The sequence below is a fragment of the Centroberyx gerrardi genome, chromosome 24 (assembly GCF_048128805.1).
Source record: "Centroberyx gerrardi isolate f3 chromosome 24, fCenGer3.hap1.cur.20231027, whole genome shotgun sequence".
NCBI lineage: Eukaryota > Metazoa > Chordata > Actinopteri > Beryciformes > Berycidae > Centroberyx > Centroberyx gerrardi.
This window is the reverse complement of record NC_136020.1, coordinates 9,183,154-9,202,459: the sequence shown is the minus strand read 5'-3', so window position 1 is coordinate 9,202,459 and position 19,306 is coordinate 9,183,154. Positions and strand designations below refer to the sequence as shown.

The 19,306-nt window shown below is 40.6% G+C and overlaps 1 protein-coding gene across 1 annotated transcript; it reads left to right on the top strand.

The window, feature by feature from the left end:
- The first annotated feature begins 7,877 nt into the window (after positions 1-7,877).
- lum (lumican) lies at positions 7,878-12,816 on the top strand. The gene is made up of 3 exons (XM_071905630.2): positions 7,878-8,213; positions 9,499-10,377; positions 10,729-12,816. Exons 2-3 carry the CDS (start codon positions 9,504-9,506, stop codon positions 10,881-10,883), a joined length of 1,029 nt encoding a protein of 342 aa, XP_071761731.1. The 5' UTR covers positions 7,878-8,213; positions 9,499-9,503; the 3' UTR covers positions 10,884-12,816.
- Positions 12,817-19,306: the final 6,490 nt, after the last annotated feature.

Below are 19,306 nucleotides of genomic sequence, written 5' to 3'. Positions count from 1 at the left end.
GTTACAACACAATAATGCACCATTGACCTTTTCTGAGACAACTTATGAAGCCAGACACTGTACTCCAAAAACCAACATGAGCAGCATTGATTGGATTCTGTTACATCCAAGGTGTCTGTAAATTCATCACATAGTGTCATTCTAAAGGACAGAGATGAGTGAATTTCATGGAGCAGAAAGTCCTGCAGGAACAGGTGGGTATGAGCTACTTTTCAGCTTTTGAAAGAAAAAAAAAAAAAAGGACAACATACATAAAAATCAATTACCATATCCTGTTGTGGATCCAGGTTCAGAATCCAAACTAAGTCACAGTTCAAATTACAAGATTAGTAAAATATTTGAATGAGCCCAGGTCCCAGGGCGAGGGAATGAATTACACTTGGATAGTCAGTCTAAAGAAAGTATAAGAAAGTCTGCTGTAGATTAATTCATTTTTAACTACCTCTATAGCCCCCTAATTCATATTGATGTGGACTGAGGTAAAAAAAAATATTTGCAGAGGGACCATTTCTGGCCCCCAAGCCACCAATGATTTATAGTCCTCCCTCTCATTTAAGAGAGTGTAATGGGAACATTTAGGTGAAAGAAGAAAGCAACAGAGCTCCCTAGAGAAGGTGTGGTGGTTAAGACCCCAAGCTTCAGGGAGCAGTTTCCATTGCTGGCTAATGATCGATGCTCATCAGAACCTTCTCTCTGGTTTCTCCCACGGTGTACCCTCTCACACTGAGGGAATATGGAGGTATACTGAGTGTAAACCTCTTTTTCTGGGACATATAAAGCATTCATCCCTTTCAGACTATTTGGCATTGATACTGAGATTGTAGGACACCCATCTTCTAAACTACCTCTGTGCCACTGCTCATCCTTGCTACTAGAGAGATATAGTTGACAAGAGTGAACTGCCTCTTTAAACATTAAGCATGGAGACGTATATGATAAATAACTCAAATGGCCTACCCAAAAAAGAAGCTATGAAAAAAGTTATGAGTTATGATTGGCTCAGAATCCGCCCCCTCTGATATGATTGGGGTCTAGGTCTAAGGAGGGAGGGAGCGCTTCAAATTCAAGGGCAGAATGAAACGCACCAGTGTTTGAACGCTGGCGCTCATCCCAGCACCTCAGGATCAGTTCAACTCAGCAATGAGAACGCCCTGTCTACTTCTATCTGTTGCCCCCATGTGGTGGATCAGGGTAGAGCACTTTCTACTTTCTCTTCTTTTTCTCTCCATGTCTCAAACACACACACGCACACATAAGCGTGGTGCAACTTGATCCCCTGAACAGCCGTCTATCTTCTAGACCTTAAGCACTTAGCCTTATTGCTTTAGGCTTGTTGCCAATATTTGTGTGCAATGTGTGTGTGTGTGTGTGTGTGTGTAGGGGTGTGTGAAAAGAAGAGAAAAAGGTTTGAGAAAATCAGTTGTGCACGAATGTTTCCATCTCTCTGGGTCAGAGCATGTTTGCGCATATCTTTGTTGCTTAGTTTTCACATGCACGTGCGAGTGCGTGTCTGTAAGCATGCATGTGCACATGCTTGTGAGTGTTTGTGTGTGTGTGTGTAAGTGTGTGTGTCTGTGAGTGCAGTGCCTGTCTTGTGGCGCTTATGTAACCAAGGTAACCTGAGCTCCCTCACCATGTCGAAAAGGAGGGGTGGAAAGATCCTGCAGAGGAGCAGATGTGAACACAGACTTACGCCTATGGTTATACCTGTCTGCCTGCAATACCTAACTAAATTAATCAACTGAAGTCTACACAGACAAACTCCTGTGGTTATATCTGTCTACCTGCAGTGTGAAACTAAAGTCCTCAATCAAAATCCTCCCACCAGCATCATAACAATGTGTTAAGCACTGTTATACTGTATCTGACACAGCAGATTTCATATGTACATAATAAAAACGGCAGCTCCATTTTATGCCATATCCCCAAATGTAGCTATTACAAGTAATGTGTCTAACGTGTTTGTTTTTCTGTGCATGTGTGTATGTGATACAGGTAGGAGATAGATGATAGAGCCAGCTTTTAAACAGCTTGGTCTGTCTTGCATTAAGTGGATCTACTCGTCTGCAGTGCGGCACATGTGAGGCCATGCATGTGTGTGTGGGCCAAGGTGAGGGAATCAGCTGGCCTGCCCGGGGATGAGCCTCTCTGTTTTAAGCACAGCGCTTACCACATGGCCACATGGTAGGAACAGAAGGTAGCGTCTGGGTGCTGTCTGAGGTTTTATTAGAAGCCTCTGTGTATCCGTGCCAAGACGTCCCAAAATATCTGTGTGTTTGCTAATATGCTTGCATCTCCATATGCGTACCTCTGTCAGAGCATGTACATGTGTATCTTTGTTGTAAAGTGTGTGTCTTCATGTGTTAGTGTTTATGTCTGAGTGTCTGTGAGTGTGTCCGTGTGTGATGTCAACAAGGAGGAAGAGGCCACTGAAGAAGCAGGCTGCCCTGCACATTCATATGCCAGATTGTTTCATGTTGCAATATGCTACTTTTGATCTGTGATCTTGCTCTAGTGCTAATACACCAGTCAAGCATATCAGTCATGCATCCGGAATAAAATCAGCTTTGGAGTTAAAATCAGCTCATGTTTGTTTTGAAAACCCGTAGCAACAAGCAAGAAAATGTTTCATTTGGACCTGCCTCGACAACTGACCACAAACTCAAGTCAGATATTAACCATGCACACTACCACATGTCCTACTGCGATAGTTCCTTAATCCAATCAAATGAATGAGTAGGGTTAGGAGGGGAGTGGATACTGCATGAGATCACTGTGGGGTGAACAAAGAGGTAGAAAAGGTCAAAAACCGGCTGCAGTCATTCTGTATATGAAAGGGATTTTGTGGTAAATGTAATTGTAATATACTAAGATCTGGTTGGATTGGTCTGCAGAAGAATTGAGCCTATCTACTTCATTATAGGGAAATTCTTTCATTGTTCTCATTTTTTTGTAATGTGTGAAGTTTATTGTCTCCTGATTAGCTGTATAAAGTTTTTGAAACAGCATGCTTAACTGTAATAGAGCTGAAACAAGTTATATATGGTGAAATGATATATGTTGACAAATATATACACTTGGAGCATTTAATGGAACTGTATCGCTATGAATAGTTGCACCTAATTTGAAACACTTGAAACATGAGTATTAAACATAAAAATGAATGAAGATTTCAAAACAGAATTTGAGTAGTCTTTTGTTAGAGCGGCCTATTTACAATTTAATGTTCCAGTGTCATCACTCACTTGGCATTATTACAAGGAACTCAATGGAGTTACCGTAATGGTACAAATAAAATATGAGGAAAACAGTGTTGAAAGCCAATGTCTGCCATTTGGTCTCATGGAAAGGATGTGAGGACATGAGGTAGACATCAACACATTTGAGGAGAGGAAACAGAGTGACTAAGCAAAATGTCAGAATGTCTGTTTTTCAGCCTCCACACTAATAATAGTTTGGAACAGTCTGATTCACACAAAAACACTGCCAATAACAGGGTTAAAAACACGCCAACCTCAAAGGAATAAACATTTTGGGCAAGCTGCTGATGAAGGGCACAATGTGTACTGTATCTGGACCAATGAAAAGCTGTTTTTGTCAATATCTGGGGGGTTTGTGAATCAATTACCCTTTGAAATACTTTGGGGAAAAACATTTTTTTTTTTTATATGATGATCTATTATCCAAAAGTAGTAATCTGATCTTCATGTCTGTAATCTTTAAAGTATAGGCTGAAAATAGATGAGATAGAAAAGGTCAATTTACCTTAAGTTTGTTTATGGAGATCTTTCAGCTGATGTGACACACGGCCATATTGGTGGTCCTCAGTTCTTCAGACAGCCATGAGAGCTGATTGCATTTCCAAATGTATGAGTTGGCTGTCTCACCAAAATTGAAAACAGAGTTAATTTCTGTGCTGTTTTTGACTGGGAGCTAGTCATTTTACCACTGATAATTTAATTTGATCATTTTTGTGTTTAGATAATGTCAGCTTGTTAGCTAGCTTGTCAGCTATATAACCATCACTGTCATCTTGAAAACACATCTGAATTACACAGTAGTGGCTATGCTTTTAACATTAACATCTGTTGCTTTACTAAATTAGCCTGCTAGTTAGTTAGCTAGCTAACAAAGCCAAAAAATGACTGTCTAGGTTAACTAGCTGACTCATCTCAAGCTACAATTTATAGTGCTTTGGAGTAGACTAAGACCAATGGAACAAAGGCTAAACAGGACAGTTTGTGTCACAACAACCTAACTTTGTTAACAAATCTACTTTATCAGACTCTTTTCTTTTACTTACTGAGTCGCTCGCAGGTTTTGTTCCTCCCTGATAGTTAATGAGCCACACCTAGTGTAAGACAGATACTGACCAGGTGTGGCTCATTAACCACCAGGGAGGAACAAAAACCTGCAGGACACTGACTTCAAGGACCGGAATGGAGTACGTAGGCTCTATAGAATATTTGCATTCGATGTTTGTTTTTTCTGTGAGTATTATGTCCTTATTCCAAAATCCATTTCATCAACATAAAAGATTAAAACTGTATCTGTTAAAGTGGTAAATATACCCATGGACAGTCTCACAGAAATGAATTAGGCCTTGTCGTAGAGTTATTTCTAATGGAGTTCTCCATTGCAGTGGTTTTCAGTCCTGATCCTTGCGTACGAGAGCGCTGCTGGTTTTCACTCTAACCATCTAATCAGGGAATGATCTACACCTGGAATGCCAGGTGAATGCAATTAACTAGCTGGTCGATAGAAAACCAGCAGGGTCAACCTGGTCTCATAAAGTTTTGTGAAATGAGCATGTGTTGCAGACACGAATTATGTGAAGAATACGTTCATGAATTGGATTAACTGGCAAGAGTGTCCCCGAAAAATTGGCAATTAGTTGCATCTATCAAAAGACCCCATATCGCACTAATCACAGTCGAATCATAAGTAAATGTATTTAATTCCATAAACATAAACAAATCTTGGTCGACCAGGAAAAATCTTAGTTGGGGACACGACAATAGGACAAATTGGAGATGCAATTTTCACTTGTTCGTCATGTGAAAAGGTTAGCTAACAGTTAAGTTTAGGCAAGCAAAACAAATTGGTTAATAAGCCTAGGGTTAAGGTTATGGTTGACGTTGACGTTAGGCAACTAAAACAACTTTATTTAAGGTTAGGGTTAGATTTAGGCAACTAAAACAATTTGGTTACGGTTAGGGAAAGGCATTGGTCATGATTAAATAAGAAAAACTTTAGCTAAAAATTAAATCTTCACTTAAATCTTCTTGGTATGAGTTAGGAATCGAAGGCGAATCAAAGGCAAATTGGAGTTGAAGGCAAATGTTTATGCTCATCCAACACCCCAACCTCCACACCCTTATTTTCCACTGACTTTCCAATTTCATTGTCAGGCTGCTTCCTGTTTCTATTCCTGCCTCCTTCACGCAATCCTTTCATGGAGGGAAAACATATTTCTCTCACTTTTCGTGCACGGAGCATGTATTTGCATTTTAAGACTTTGAGGACTGTGTTAATTCATGTAAGTGAAACTAAATCCAGTGTTCAGGAAAACAGTTGGTGTAGTGTGGTACACCGGGGTGCCTTGGAGTGAGCTAAGGTGTGTCTTCTTGTTAAAATGTACAAGAATGTTAAAAAAAAAAAAAAACAACAACAACAACAGCAAAAGGAAAAGTGATTGCACAAATATGAATGGTAAAATGTGCCTCGATAAAATGAATGAACTCAGTATGCAGTGGATTTGTAAAGCATGCTGGGACTATGAAAAGGTGGTGCTACATGTTGAGTTAAGCACCAACATTGTTTATCAGTTTGTTGTGCATGTAAGAAACATGTGTTAAATGGCCATTAAGAGGTAATAAATTGTCGACCCCGGTAACGCTAATGACCATCGGTGGCCTTTGGGACATCAACTCTGACTCTGAAGCCGTCCATCACTGAATCACAGCAGCAGAACACAGAAGGGGGTTAAAGGAGGGAGTTAGTGCCCTGCCTCTTATCTATTGTTCAAAAGCAAAGGTTACAAGAGAGACTTACATATAGAGACGTACACAGACAGATGGAAAGAACAACATAGAGTGCTAAACTGAAAAGATTCAAAGTCAGTTGAGACATAGACGTACTAAGTGAGGGAGACATAGAGGGAGAGGTTGTTGTAGGCCATTTCTTGCCCTCTCATGGAGATTTGGGATGCTTTAGGTGTGCTTAAATGACAGGGACAAATTAATTAAAGTGTTTTACTGCACACTGAATCTGTTTGGTTCTAATACTGTACTTTTTCCAATAGTTGTCCCTTGCTTGAAACACAAATAGCCTTTGGTTGGTTAGGTATGTAGTTACCATGCATTAAGTGACCATTCAGAGGTAATACATTCTTAGTCCTAGTAATGGTAATGGCCATCCATGGCAACAACTCTGACTCTGAAGTCATCTATCATTGAATCACAGTAGGGGGGTTAAAGGAGGGAGTTAGTGCTGTGTTCATTATCTACTTCACTTTTGGTTCAAAGCTAACAATAGGGAGAGACTTACGGAATAGATTGTTCTAGGTCACCTCTTGCTTTCTCATTATGGAGATTTGAGATTGTTTTTAAGTGTCTTTGAACAACACATATTTTTTTGTCCTAATACTGTTTCCAACCAGTTTTCCCTTGTTTGAAAGATAAGTAGCCTACATCTAATCCCAGAGCTCATTAATTATCCTTTTAGATTTATGAGATGAATGGTGATATCTGTTTCAAATAACCAAGGGAAAATGAGTAATGAGTTAATGAAAAAGATGATCTAGAGTCAGCAGGGTCAAACGAGCCTGCAGAAGCAAGCGAGGACATAACTTTCCTGAAAAGGCGGTTGTGGGACCCTCAAATATTCACTAAATGCATTATTTGGTTTGGGAGAAAAAGAAAAATGTGCAAAATGAGCAATTTCATTTTTTCTCTAAATTACCCTGGGATCTCAGACATCTTGAGGTATGAAGGCTTTGCACACATAAGAAATGCATCCAAGATGGTTTCTAAGAATGGTATGCGAGTAGAGAAACAGACTGGACTGCGACCAATTAAATCCAGACGTCAATTCCCGGTATGCTCTGTCTTTGTGATGGATGTCCACAAACAAATGGGAGAAGCATTTGGCTATTGCCTCCCCCGCTCCCTTCCTCCACTACTCCCACACCTCCCAGATAAGAAAAACACTTCCACTTTGTCCATTGAGAATGCCTTTGTCTCGCTATTTGTATCGAGAGGTATAGAATACAGACTATACAGAGGTTTATTGCAAGGCTTTGTGGAGAAGATATATGTGGAGGGACCGGGGTCTGAAAAAAGTTGAGTGATTTATCGTGAAGACATATGGGATACTTTGGACGTGCATCTGCCTTAACCTACCTTTCTTCACTTAGAGTGCTATGACTTTGGCCGGAGAAGGAGAAAGAGAAGAAACGGTTGCGTCAAGTGTTATGTAAGTCGTCTCTGGCTGTCTCATAACCTCTTTGTCAAATTTTCCAAGGCCTTATTTACAGCTCGAGAGGTACCGCTGAATTTACCCTGCATAATAATTGGCATCTGGACTAAATAGCAGCCAGAGATCGTTTTACATTTTTCCACGCATAGCCTCTCCTACTCTTCGCATTTTTCCACACATAACCTCCCCGACACCCACTTATCTTTTTACAGCCAAACGTTTTTGGGCTGGTTGTTTGGAGGGTGATTACCAGGATGCACAATAAGTGTTTGGTTTTGCAGAGGTGAGGGGTGGATGGGAGGAGATTGTTTGGGGGGGGGGGAATGAGGTGTGGGTATCAACAGCTATATACGCTGCTTTTTGGGGTCCTCTCAGTCACGTCCACAAGCGAGCAAGCTGCCTGTACTGCCAGTATCCCAGGCTGCCCTGCTGCACCTGCTCTTGGTTAGTAACAGCATATAGGTTTTGGATGGCACTCCCCAGACGTTCATACTGATGACATCTTCAATTTATATGACGACCTGACTCCAGTTTGGGCTGCTGAAGAAGCCTCCCACCCTTTTTTCTCTTCCCCCCCTTTTTTCTCTCTCTGTCTCTCCATCTACCCCTCTCTCTCCTCCCCCTCTTTCCCTCTTTCCCTCTGTCTTTTTCTCCAGAGACTTCCAGTTTTTGAACACTACAGTGTTCTACCTACTGACCCTCCACCCCACGCACACGAAGAGAGAGAACCACAGGTAAGCTTGCATGTGGAGGAGTGGATTTGTGATTTCCTGTTTGATTATCCCACTTTATTTCTGTTTTCCGGGTGGGATTATCAACTGTCACTGCTAGGCTCCAGGGCAGTGGCTGGGACACAGGGCTAGTGCTTCAGCGGAAAAGGCAAGAATAATAGTGCATGGAACAAAAAATGAGTGGTGCTGGAGCAGCTAAAAGTCTGACGATTTCCACGTTGCAGTAGGAAAACCCACAACAGTGCATTAATCTAGCTTTTGTATGTATATATAAGTTAATTTGTTCCTGCAGTGCCTTTTTATGCCGGTTTAAATGGATTACAGTGACTTTAGAGCTTGGAAAATGTTAATCTGTTGCAGTTGTAACTCATGTCTGTCTGCATTTTTCATAGCTCTGCATTTTTATTGTTATTTTGTAACACCATTCTGGTTTATGCATTATGTACTTCATTCTATATGGTCATGATGTTTTAGTGATTAGTTTGAGGGATATTTTTATTATCTCTCTCATTTGTGTTTGCTACATTATTTAGAAACCTAACCAAGGACTATAATCATTCTCTTGAGTATTCCATACACAGTATGAATATCTTTTAAACATCTGCAATGCATTATTGCTATGACTACCAGTTTATATTTAGATTTCTATCAAGTTGATAAAGTTGTGCTGTTAGCAATGCAGTATGCAGTATGGTTCAAGTTTTCTTGTAATGATGTGGCTAGGGGTTGTCGCTGCACACACAGATAATTGAATCAAGGAATGTAGGACTCATTGGTCCCCAGTTGGTTAACATGAACTCTCGATCCATTATTATTATTATTATTATTATCATAGTTAATATGTGGTCTTTATTGCCCGAGTTTACCCTATGGTTATTTCAGGTGGGGGTAGGGGAGTGGGGGTGGGGGTGGGGGGGGGGGGTGGGGGGGGGGGGGGGGGGTGGGCGGGGGGGGGGATCGGGGGGGGGGATCAGGGGGGTAGTGGGGACCTCCTTTCAGCATCATAGTTGTTTTCCTTTACTTTATTATCTTTGACAATAAATTTGATTTGATGATTGATTTGACTTCAACTAAAATTATCATAATGCCCCATCTGAACTCCCTAGAACTCAACAACTGCGGCATGTGGACTTCAACAAAACAATTTGATTTATGTCCCATTCCTGTTTAAGATTATCAGTTTACATTTAAAGTCAACCTCTGTTGTTACTCTTGGCCATTCTAACTTGTAGCATTTGTCTTGTCTCCTGCCCTGCCTCCCCTTCCCTTCTGTTTGTTGGATCCCCAGAAATCATGTTTCCTCTCCGCATTCCCCTGTTGGCCGCCTTGGTCAGCCTGGCCTTGTGTCAGTACTATGACTACGACGACCAGCCTGCTAACCAACTAGGACCCTCAGGGCCCAATTGTAACCAAGAGTGTGAGTGCCCAATCAACTTCCCTAGTGCCATGTATTGTGACGGCCGCAAGCTCAAGTTTGTCCCTGTGGTTCCATCGGGGATCAAGTACCTGTACCTGCAGAACAACCAGATCGAAGAGATCAAGGCAGGAGTGTTCGATAATGTTACTGCTGGACTGCGCTGGCTGATACTTGACAAAAACCAGATCACCAACGCCAAGATCGCCAAGGGTACCATCGATAAGCTGACTGGCCTGGAGAAGCTGTTCTTCAGCTACAACAACCTCACAGAACCAGTCATTCCTCCCTCAAAGTCCCTTGATGAGCTGCAGATTATGTACAACAAGTTGACCAAGTTCCCTTCTGGACTCTTGACTGACAAGGAGAACTTGACTTCCGTCAACATTCAGCACAACGAGCTAACATCCGAGGCCATCTCCGGGGCCTTCAAGGGACCCAAGAAGCTGCTGTCCCTGGATGTGAGCCACAACAAGCTGAAGAAGCTTCCCGCTGGGGTCCCCAGTTCACTGGAAATCCTCTATGCTGATTACAACGACATTGACGGTGTCGGAGCAGGATACCTGAACAAGCTGCCAGTGCTGCAGTACCTGAGGATCTCCCACAACAAGCTGGTGGACTCTGGGATCCCTGCTGGCGTGTTCAACGTGACATCGTTGGTGGAGCTGGACCTGTCCTTCAACAAACTGCAGTCCATCCCTGAGATCAATGAGCAGCTGGAGCAACTCTACCTCCAGGCCAATGAGATCAACAGTAAGTGGCTTTCGTGCCAATCTTTCCTTTTTACTATTTTCCGATGCCCAGTTGAAAGCATCATACAATTCCAAATATTGTATTTGGTTGTTATTTTCTGTATAATGATCTTTTGCTGTTATGCCATAGCCATTTTTCTTTTGTCACTATTGACCTTTTTGCCTGGCATAATTGGTTGAGGAAAATTCTAGCACGTTCTTTAACAAATCATTGTCACATCAGATATCAAAGACAAGCTTTACAGATTTATTAATAATAGTAGTAATGAATTTTGTGAGGAAATGGCCAGTGAGGTTTTTGCTTCTGTTTATCAACTCAAACCACTTTCTGTCCATTTTTGTCTCTTTGTAGAGTTTGACCTGGCAAGTTTCTGCAAGTACATTGGACCCACCAAGTTTTCCAATCTGAAGCATCTGCGTCTGGATGCCAACAACGTCACAGAGAGCAACATGCCCCCTGACACTTCCAACTGCCTGCGCCAAGCTACAGATATCATGTTTGATTAAGGACTTCCTTCAAACATATGACCCCTCCATGACCCCCTCACCTCCATGACACAGCTAAGCCCAAAGCCTTGTGGATTTAAATGTCCCAGTATTCCTTCTTCCACACTACTTGCATGTCATTGCACTTTCTGAGTGCTTTCTAAGTAGTATGCAATTTTGGGGTATTGTAATGTAACTTCATCAATTAAAATACACCTTGAATAAATCCAAGGTTGTATTCTACAGGGCAAATCGAGGTACCCCCCTGTATCCAATGTTGTAGCCATAAATAATTGGTGGCATGACAAGCTATCAACCATATGAAGGCCTTTTTGGAAATCCTTTCATTTCCATTTTGATCAGTTGTTCCAAATGTTTGGCTCCATATTATTTGAAGGGTTTCATTTCAAAACACTGTATATCCATTTTGGTAAAATTTTGCTTCCTAAATTTCATCAGTCAATATTACTAAATCACAGATGATTCTATCCTCAAAAATGTAACTGTTTTCTAAGTAAAGGTCTAACTTTAATAGTTACCCATAATTACTTTAATAATTTTGTTAGAGGTGGTGTCCATGTTTTCAACTGGTGGATATCTCATTTTGGAATGAAACTCTTCATTTGTAGATAACAATTATGAATGATATTTGTCATTTTTGGAATAAACAAGAAGGCAAAAAAGATTTAAGAAAAAAAAAATGTCTGGAAAAAAGTCTCAAGAAAAAAAGATTAAAAAGACTAAGTGATAAAATGCTTTTGATTAAAAAGTAAACACACGCTTCAAACATTCCAAACTGTCATTTTTTGATTTACGGGACGTTGAATTCAGACAAAATGGAGTATACAGTGCCTGAAGTTAGCATCTCCATGTCTTGATCATCGTGTCTCAAATTTTGTTGTCTGTCTTGTATGTTCCAGTGTTTAGCATCTTTTAATGATGTGGGTACACTAAAGATTCTGTTGCTGTGCAAAAGACCGGCAGGTAAGGAGAAAGCCGGACTGTGTACTCAGATTTAGGTGTATAATGCCTAATGGGAGAAATTATAAATAAATAGCAAAATAGGAGTTTTGTACATCCTACATCAAACCATCAAAGGAAGGATTTTACACAACAATCATTTTTTCAATATATTGAATGAATCAAAATGTTTTCAAGGAAAATACCAGTGTTATTGAGTTTTTGCTCATGTCCACCATTGTTCACCATTGTTCAGCTACTTCAGACTCTCATAGCCAGTGGTTCGATGCAAACAGCATGATGTGAGATAAGTCGCATCACCTTCCGCTATGTTTGTTTGTCATTTGCAACCTGGCTGAGCTTTGGGTCCAAGTCCTTGTTGTTGGAGGTGACTGATGATGATCATTGCCATTAGACTCTACCCCAAATCATAACAGCAGAGGCTTTAAATGGGAAACGGGCTGTGAATAGTGTAAAATAGAAGTACAATCAATGATGCAAGAATAAAAGACACTGGTATTATCCTCATTTGAAATTAAATACTTCTCACACTGAATATCTCTGCTGAGTTGAAACATTTAGATGTTAATATGATGCTTTTCAGAAAACATGATTGAGTCGACCTGTTTCTATACATTATCCAGTTCATCGCTGTCGACTGTTATGCACACTGCTCATTTGTATACAACATTTGCATTACTTGCATGCATCCAATGGTACCATTCTATGATAATAAACTACAGCTTTTGCAGTTATGGTGCGTTCATCGTTACGTTGTTTACCATGTTTACTAAATGCTTTTTCGAAATAATACCAAGTCAACACTGACAGCATTGTCATGTTGGTTGAATGCTGTAGCAATGTTATCAGAATATCACCTTTTGTTTGGTTAATTTCTCATTTTATCATGATTTATTTGTGGCCTTTGACTCAGTAACTGCTGGTGAATTTACTGTGAGGATACAAAATACAGCTGAATAAACTACGTTTCCAACATATTTGTACGACATCGCTTTTTAAACCTACTGTAAATCTCAGGTTATTTCTAGTGTGCATGCAAATTCATGGACAAAATCTGTATAAAATGCTATTTCACTCAGACCAAGTGTAAAATGGATGTGGATTTGGGGGAATTAACTTTATGGAATGCCTTGATTTTTTTTAACTTAAGCAGGCACTAGTCACGTGCTGAAAATTTTTTCTGTATTGGCACCTCAGTTAATGGAAATATATCTTGTTAGCAGTGCTAACATTCCTCATCAAAGCCAGTGGGTAAAGCAACAATCTTGCTCATTAGCTTGCAGCTATCAATACTCGTTGGGTTTAAAAGAATGTTAACAATAACAGTTATTTTTGGAGTAGCTGAAAGACAAATGTAGACTCAAAATGTCAATGTATGCTTTTAAGACCTTTTAATGGCCGTAACTGTATTTGGATTCTAAAGCTTTAGATTGTTTTTTTCTGTCACAGAGTGAGTTTACCTTGTAAACCTAGAAGACCAGGAACCTTGTTGAACTACACAGGCCTAAAATGCCCAGTTGAGGTTCTAATATGAATGAACATTCAGAGGCTGCATAAACGTTAGAAAATTGTCACTAAAAATTCATCTTGAGGGACGAGCTGAAGCCAAATGAAACCAACCAGCCAACCAGCTACATGGCCTGCAGTCTATTGTCAGTGTTGTCTCTGGAGATATATCCCGCAGTACTCAGATGTGGTTCATCAGCCTTGATTTCAGCTGAGCAATATGCCAGGGTGCGATTAGACGCGGCTTACAGCGCTGTGCTTTTCTGGTTGTCTCTGGTGTGTGTTAGTCTTTTGGCACGACTCTGAACCAGTTCCATGTGCAGCTACCACCTCGCGTTTCTGGCCTGAAGCTTAGGGGATGAAGTCTTGTAGTTTGCCCTGATTTACAGAAGACAAAAACAGAGAGACACAGAAGATAAATAATAAGATCGCTCTCTTTATTTATTCTTCAAGGCCTGCCGGTGTGTACGCTGTTAGCTTTTATGCTCACACTGTGTTCAAAGAGCGCTACATTTGGGTCTGTACCCAGCATGGTATCTCTCTTCCTGTCCCTGTTACTCCCCAGTGTTCTCTCAGTGTTTTTCTGCTCATTAATTTATAGAGGACACGTGCTCATGTTTCTGTCACACAGTTTCATGTGTCTGTATAGTCAAGAAGGAGACTGCTGGTCCTGGAGGGATGCAGGGGTTGCAGGGTTTTGCATAATGCCGCAGCTTTAAGATATTTTCTGTGCAAATCCACCCCTCCAACTGTCTCAAATATAAACCACAAAGGTTCCACGGCGATTAAAGAAATACTTTGTAATTTTTTTCCTTAAAGCTTCCCTGTGGATTTTCACTCAAATTTTGGAAAGTTTCTTTAAGTGAAGAATGTTCTCCTCTGTTTATAATAAGATAGGTTTTAGTCAATATGTCTGGCTCTTTAGGGGATCCTCCACTTTCTCTTTTATGACCACTTGAGGTCAAAAGTGGTCAGTGTTGTCATTTCTCTATAGTCTGGTTCATCATTCAGTATGGGATGTTTTCACTTTGGTCCCATGCTGAAAAGGGTTTAAGAACCTTGGGGTTTGGGGTATTTAAAAAACAGAATTTGAAATCTAGGTTCCCCAAACGTTTTGCATCATAACCCACCGTGACAAAGCTAAAGCCGAAAAAGTAAAAAAAAAAAAAAAAAAAAACTACAAAAAACCTCTCTAAACATTTGGCACCTCATCAGGACAGGCTCCAATCAATGTGCAAAAGGTGTTGTTACACTGGAAAACAATCAGAGAGCAATCTAAGCATTCCAAGGATTTCTGTGCAGGTTTTTGGCCCCTCTTGCAGACAGACTCCCCAGGGTGTTTAGTGAGGGTGAGGTGCTTTTACTCCTTTGGTGGCCGGAGGAGTCTGAGCACCACCATTATGACCAGCACCATGGGTGCACTAATGTGTTTCTCACATTGTGCCAGAGAGGAGAAAAAACAACAAAACAGCACATTCCTTCAGTGCAGATTTGGTTTCTTCCTGGCACCACCTTCAGAAAATGTGCCATCCATTTTAAGAATGCAGAATGAATCTTTAAATAGAATTGATGTGAGCTGTTTGGGATTTTTTTTTTTTGTAACATGCCTTCTTAAGTCAAATATTTGATCTATCAGAGCACACTAGTATATTAGTAGATGTGAGTTGAGCTACACCAAAAATATACACCCTATATACTGTATGTTATTGCTTTAATTTTGCACAGTTCAATCTCTATTTGTGAACATGGACAACTCTCTCCTAAAGCTAGAAACCAAAAAAGAGTTGGAGATTGTGCTTGTGGACTCATAGACTGTTTGTTTTGAGCTTTTTAAAGTACATCTAAATGAGCTATAATTCACACAGTGTTGTATATGCAGTCTGAACCAAAATATCTCTAGATACTGTCAGAGCCTACAAGCATACATTCATTGTCAGTTAGTTTGTTCCCATGAGTATCAGTGTCCATAAAGTCCAGAAGTGACAGTAGACAACGCTCAAAGATCATGAGCACAACATATGTGATTTGTCTCAATTTACATTTGAGAAACTAATATAGCGCTATTATTAATTGTAATATCATCATAGTGTTTTGGAATAAGACTGAACACACTAAAATTTATCTTTCAGAAGAATTGCTTGCTCTCATCACCACACAGCACTGTATATACTACAAGAACAGTGTATACAGTACAGTTGAAACATTGCTACAAATACAGATAGCTGGCAAAGACAGTAGTAATTTCCTTTGAAAGTTTATTAAAATTCAACCGCCATTTACATCCTCTGGGAAGTGCACTGACACTGTGGATAATAAATCAGGACCAAAGTTTCATAATCATTGTCTTTGGCATGTACATTAAGTTCACTTGACGGTGCTTTTTACAGTATCAATAGTGCAGTTGTGGAGCTGCAGTTACAACACCACTAATCCTGGCTGATATGCACCATATGTGCTGGGACCAGTGGTTTGACTCAGGAGTTGAGCATCTCTTATTAGAGCAGACACTATTTAGAGGCACCAGGTTAGTTGATTAGCTACATGGCATTAATAGTTCTCATTTCAAGCGTTTCCAGATGTTCCATTTTATTCCCACTAGGCGTTTGTAATTAGATCCAGCTTTTAAGGTCAATTATACTTCAAATTTGGCCCACTTATGTAAATGAAAGACAGTGGTAGTCTGTCAGTATGTGCTGGGAGGTATTTCGGAAACCCACCACTCATGTATAGTTACCTGCTATCCTATACTACAATGGTTTAAAGGTCTACTTTAACTACATTGCTCAAGGAAATGTGATACAAGTTGAGAGGTAAAAGAATTAGCAATCTACTCACTGCCATCGCCATTAGAACATGTAACATGTTTGTTTTAACAACTTTATCCACATTTCACATGTTTTTACACTGTCGTTTGTACCGATCCCCGATCTGGGACAATTTCCTCCTCTTCCTCCTGACTCGCCCTTTTTTAAATCCAACGTTCAGCTCCTACTGCCCACGTCTAGACAATAAAGTCCTTTATAAAGCCTTGGGCCTCACATCCTCTCACTTGAGACGGTAAATGAAAGTACAATCAGCTGTTGTGGCCTGGCAGTCCGGCTCCAAAGACCATCCTGCAGTCCAGACCCTCTCCAGCTGTTCTCACTCTGCCTCTCTTTCCCTTCTAGACCATCTTTGTTTTCATTTGCACTCCGGGTCCATCCACCTTCACCCAGGTCTCAGTCTCTAACTTTTCTCTCCAAATTTTCTCTTATCTCACACTTTAATTTTCACGCTTTAATTGTGCTTGGATATTTCCCATTCCTCCTTTATTCCAATCTCTCTCCCTCTCTCTTCCTCTCTCTCGCTTCTCTTTATCCCTCTCTTCCTCACTCTCATCCCCAAAAGTGTAGGTTCTAGATATGGGGTCCAGATGTCCCATCTGTGGCCTTAACACACACACACGCACACGGTAGAGCAGAGAAACGGGGCGAGGAGACGGGGAGGGGGTGACAGAGAGAAAGTGGAAGGCTGCAGCTTTAACCCCATCCACCTCCTGGGGTCCCGGGATGGAGTGAAAGTGAATAGGTGTGCTGCTGTTAAAAAGGTGGGCGGGAACGCCTGAGACGCTCCACTCTAACCTCACCTGACAGCCTGGTAAACACGGCCCAAGGCCTGTGTGCTGAAATGAGCCGTGAAACGCTCTTGCATACCGTCCCCCAAGGTGGAGGGGCGAGAGGTAACCTCCCATTACAGACCAAAGGGTTAAGTGATGTCTAAGCCACCTGTAAGAGGGTGGAGGGGCTGCAGTTTGACCCCCACCACCTGCAGTTTTACCAATACTACACTGATGACTTCACTTTCACACCAAAGAGGAGACAAAACGAAAGAGAGGGGGGTGGGGGGGGGATGCTGGGCTGGCAGAAAAGTAGCCAATACAACCTCCAAAAGGACATCCCAACTCGCACACACTCGTCCTCCCCCAACAACACATGCTCCGTTCTCTCTGTTCAACCAGTGCATGTCCAAGGTGCAGCCTTAGGGGAATAAAACCAACAACAACACAAGTCTAATAAAGCTCAGAGCCACTGAGACCGCGGACAATCTCTAGAACAAAGCACTAGAGGAGCAGACGACCAGCGACTTCCCTGCAACCAAACCTCACCTGGCTGCATGCAAGCCACACACACCGGTTGGAGAAGCAGGTAAAGTTTGTCTTTTCCCTTCTTTTGTTATGCATCTGTTTGAGTGAGGAGGAGTGAAAGGCTGTGGTTGGACAGAAAGAGATCCTTTTTTCAGTTTATTTACATAAGATTGGATTGATATGGTCTTTACCTGCTACCTATTCCATAATTTACAGGCAATGCAGAAGTGGCCTTGCAAAATACAGAAGGCTTTGCAGGTGTTAAATGTCTTAGTCATGATTTTGGCATGTCGTTTTTTTTCTGTTTTTCGTTTAGTAATCATTTCATTGAGTGTTGCATGAATTACATCAGGATCAATAATTGAATTTTACCTCAAAGGATTGTGTTGATGTTGCTTGCCGTACACTTTTAAATGTATATAAATGCATTATTTTGGTATTGCTGTACCTGTACTTTTCTTTAGCAATCATGATTCTCTACATGATTACAATAAAAAATTTCTCTTACAATTAAAGTTATATCTGGAAATTAATTAATTAAATTAAAATAATTGTGATGATAATTAGTTTCCAGAAAAAGTTTCCAAAATGGCAAACATGATGGAAAAGAAGTCTAAAACTTTTACTGCCAAATGTACTTTTTTCCAGATCTAGTCTAAAATAATTGTCCACAAACTTTCTCAGTTCTGGGTACAGTAAGCCACGTTCACTCTTCCAATGTTTGGAACTCGTGAACTGGATTTCAGCAAAGCCATCAAGTGGAACCGATCCTGAAGCCCAGTGCAAATACAACCCCTTGTGTAATTAACATAGCTGGCTCAGACACAAAGCCCCTGGCAGGAAATTAGTATTATCATATTCCTCTGCATGTGTTTCTCCTTAGTCTGTCAAGCAAGTTGGAGCCAACATTTGTTTTCAGTACTTGTTCCATTCTGCAGAGAACTGTGAAGACCTGAGTCACCATTTTCTGCAGTGGGAATATTTAATCTTGATTCTTGACACACATCAATAATGACTTAATTGTCTAATAATGACAATAAAAGTGGACCCCATCTGCTGTCTGGGCAAATAAATACCAGTTTCTATCAAATCAAAAGCAGTAAACGTAGAGGAGTAACGATGCCTCTTAACGCATCATTAATTGTTTATGTGTGTCATGCACATTTCTTCCACCTAGCATAAGTGTTTGGTTACTCCTAATGTGCAAGTGCCTGTAAAAAGACACAGATGTTGAATAGTAACTTAGACAGACGTGTCGGTAGGGAAGCACATAAAGTTAAGCTCTGTCTGCCCTATGACCAGTTTTAGAGAATCCAAACTGTTGTACTTCAGAAGTGATCATATATAGATAGATAGATAGATATAGATATAGATATAGGTTTAGATATAGATATAGATATACAGTATAGTACAGTATAGATTATACTGTACTGTATAGACTGTAAATCCTTATCAGATGGACAAATTAACTGATGATTCCAAATTACTACAGTTTTCTAAGTGTCTTGGTTTCATCCACAAACCTATTATGAGGCAGCTGGTTGGCATTAGGAATAGAAATTCTGGAAGAATAAAAATGTCAGTACAATCCCCCATACCCCCTGTGTTCAGCAGAGAGGTTAGGAGTGGGCTATCCTGGTGCCTCAACAGACTATGCTGCATGCCAAATACTTGCTATTTCAACAGTTTGAATCCAGCCCCTGTACTTTGACAGCAAACTGTGTCATGCTATAGAAATATGGCATGTGCTCAAAATGGTTTAGTATATGTCTTTTATCTCTAGAACAAGGATAAGGCATATCCATAAGATGAGAGCTGTTGGGACAAAATTACA

Bases quoted from the DNA above. Each gene is read 5' to 3' on its own strand.
- lum (XM_071905630.2), top strand. From the start codon at position 9,504: ATGTTTCCTCTCCGCATTCCCCTGTTGGCCGCCTTGGTCAGCCTGGCC. The intron at 10,378-10,728 runs GTAAGTGGCTTT...GTCTCTTTGTAG, and splicing joins CCAGGCCAATGAGATCAACA to AGTTTGACCTGGCAAGTTTC.